Source organism: Coniophora puteana (assembly GCF_000271625.1).
Source record: "Coniophora puteana RWD-64-598 SS2 unplaced genomic scaffold CONPUscaffold_57, whole genome shotgun sequence".
NCBI lineage: Eukaryota > Fungi > Basidiomycota > Agaricomycetes > Boletales > Coniophoraceae > Coniophora > Coniophora puteana.
Genome location: NW_006913109.1, coordinates 453 through 3,252, shown reverse-complemented (window position 1 = coordinate 3,252; position 2,800 = coordinate 453). Strand labels below are relative to the sequence as shown.

General features: G+C 58.6%; 1 protein-coding gene across 1 annotated transcript; it reads right to left on the bottom strand.

Moving 5' to 3' along the window:
• Positions 1 to 386: 386 nt before the first annotated feature.
• On the bottom strand, positions 387 to 1,486 carry CONPUDRAFT_31469 (uncharacterized protein; the record flags this gene model as incomplete). Its single annotated transcript, XM_007777781.1, is given in 3 exon segments — positions 387 to 803; positions 1,107 to 1,108; positions 1,120 to 1,486. Coding segments are annotated over 3 exon segments (786 nt in total), but the record flags the coding sequence as incomplete, so codon positions are not given.
• Between the last annotated feature and the right edge of the window lie 1,314 nt (positions 1,487 to 2,800).

Sequence of the window (2,800 nt, the reverse complement as noted above, 5' to 3'; positions counted from 1 at the left end):
CACCGAACATCAAACTTTGTAAAGTACCGCGCCCGACTAAGCTGGTTCACTATGTCCGAAACCAGCGGAAGTGGGTACCGGTTCTTCACTGTAAATTCGTTCAACCTTCGGTAGTCCTGAACCAACCGGAGTTTCCCATCCTTCTTCTTAATAAAAAAGACGGGAGAGGCCAATGGGGACTTCGACTGTCGGATGTACCCCTTGCGCATGGAGTCGTCAACGAACCGTCCGAGTTCCTCCTGTTCGTTTGGCGACATTGGGTACACCTTGGTTCGGAGGGTCTCCGGAGCTCCGGGTCGAAGTTCGATAGCGTGGTCCCACGGTTGGTGCGCCGGAAGTCGTTCCGACTCCTCCTCCGAGAAGACCTTCAGGTGCTCCCGATACTGCGGAGGGACCATCTCCTCGAGGGTCTTCTGGGTTTTGCCCTTAGCTGCGGCTTCCGCGAGCTGTTGCGAGTATGTGAACCCCGCGGCACACCACAGCTCATCCCGCTGATCCTCCAGAATTCCGGCCCGTACCCAAGCACGTCGTAGTTTACGGTTAGCTTGTACGCGCTTGTACGGAGACTCCGAAGTTTCGGAGTCCGGATCGGAGGAGAGCGGAGCAACTTCGGAGCCTGGAGGAGGAGCCCAACACATCGAAAGGAGCCCCCGAGCCCAATCAATGCGTGGGTTCGTCTCACAAAGCCAGGGGAGACCCAGGATAACCTCTTCACCACCTAGATTGGTGACCAGGAAGTCCGTCCACACTTCATTCGCGTCCACTGTGAGTTTAAGTCGAACAAAATGCGTGATGGACCCAGACTTGTTCGAAGAACCGTCGATATTGCGTACCAGGATTGGATGTCGAAGCGGAGCGAGCCGAAGCTGGTTCCGTTCCGTGAACGAACGATCTACAAAAAGTCCGGAGGCACCGGAATCCACCATTGCTGCTGTCTCTATGTTCCGTTCTCGGGCTTGTAGATGGACGGGCACGCGGAAGTGAGATGCATTTGGGTTAATGACATTCACCGTTCGTATAGTACATGCGTGCTGGTTATCATAAGCCGAGACTGGGAAGCATGGAGAAACCTTCGGGGGTGCGGACGCTGCAGCGCGCTTCGGCACCCCTTTTAAAAACCCTGCCCAGCAGCCTCATAGCGCCGGATCAGGTCCCGCTGGTCCTGGAGGAGCGCCTGAAGCTCCTCGATGGAAGCTGATGCAATTCCCGTACTTCCCGAAACTTCGGAGGACGCCGAAGGTGGAGCGGAGGACGGAGCAGGCACTGAAGCAGAGGTGGAGCTGAATGCGTCATCGTCAAAGAGGGAGAAGGGGCCTTCCACCCTGGCAGTTGCAATCCGTTGACGAGGAGGACGACCCAGGAACTTGTCTTCGCACACGTCCTGGCGATGGCCCCGACGCTGGCAGTGGGAGCACTGCTCGCGGTCGTGCCCTCCATTCCGCTTGATGTGGTCGCTTGAACCGCATCCGAAGCAGCGTCCCTGCATCCTCCGCAGAAACTCCTCCCGAGTCCGCACTCCCGAAGTTTGGGCTGCGGGGGCGCGAACGGCAGCGATGCGGACTCCGTCGATCTCCATGGCGTTCGGATCGACCGGAGCACGCGAAGGAGTCGGACGTGGTGCGGAGTAGTAGTTCCGGGGAGTTCCGGAGACCTGGCGATCCTGGCGGAGTTGGTCGTACATGCTCTGGAACTTGAGTGCGCGTTCGATGGACTCTGCAAGCGAAGCGCTTCGAGTTCCAAGCACCTCCGTGTACGTCAGGTCCTCCTTGAGACGAGACCGAAGTCCACTCTCGAAGCGGCTCTGGAGGTCCGCGTCGGACCATCCGGAGAGCGCGGCAAGCTCCTGGAACCGAGCGGCATAATCCCCTGTAGAGAGATCACCCTGCCTGAAGTTCTGGAGGGCGTTCCGGGCCTCCGCGGTTTCATCGAGGGCAATCCAGCGAAGTTTGAAGGCCTTGACAAAATTGGCCCACTTGCCTTCGAAGGGGGCATCCGGATACTTCACAGGATCAGCGTGGTGAGAGTTGGACTCGAGGATATACCTCTGCGCCCAGGTCTTGGCCTTGCCCCGAATGAGGGCGAGGGCAGCGTCAATCCACTCGTTCTCCTGTGCAGCTCCGGTGGTCGGGTGGTTCAGCGGAGCTTTCTTCTTGCGCGCCCACAGCTCGAAGGCAGCGAGGAAGCGTCGGGAATCGCTTCGGTCACCTTCGAAGGGCTCCGGGCGCTGCGGACCTTGGTCCGTAGTTATGGAGACGGAGGGAGCGGTTATCTGACCCATTTGGTTGGTTAACTGGACCACCGAAGCTTGGAGATCCAGCTGGGATCGTGCAAGTGCGCGCATTAAATCCTCCATGTTTGTGGAGGTGTTGGGGGTTGGTACGGGAGCTACGGAAGCTACAGGAACTTCGGAGAACTCGGAGGGTGCGTCGGAGGTGGTTTCGGGGTTCGGAGTTAGTACCTCCGAGTCGGAGCGGCGTGAGGTGTTGGCAAACGATTGCGTGAACTCGGCGGAGAGCGGTTGCAGTGGGCGTCCAACTCTTCCTGCGTGGGGTGTAGCAAACCCGGCGAGGTCGTCGTCAAGCCCTTCAAAGGGATCGTGGTATACCTCGTGTGAGGAGTCGTGCGAAGAGTCTTCCGACTCGTAGCCCGCGGAGAACGTCGGAGGCGTCGTGGTGCGTGTGCGTAGGTAGGCAGGAGCCTCAGGTTAGGCTGGTGCCTATGTGAGATCTCGACCTAATGTTGTGGACACAACAGGGGCGGTACTCTAAACTCCTAAACAGCTCCGAAACTTCGGAGGGGT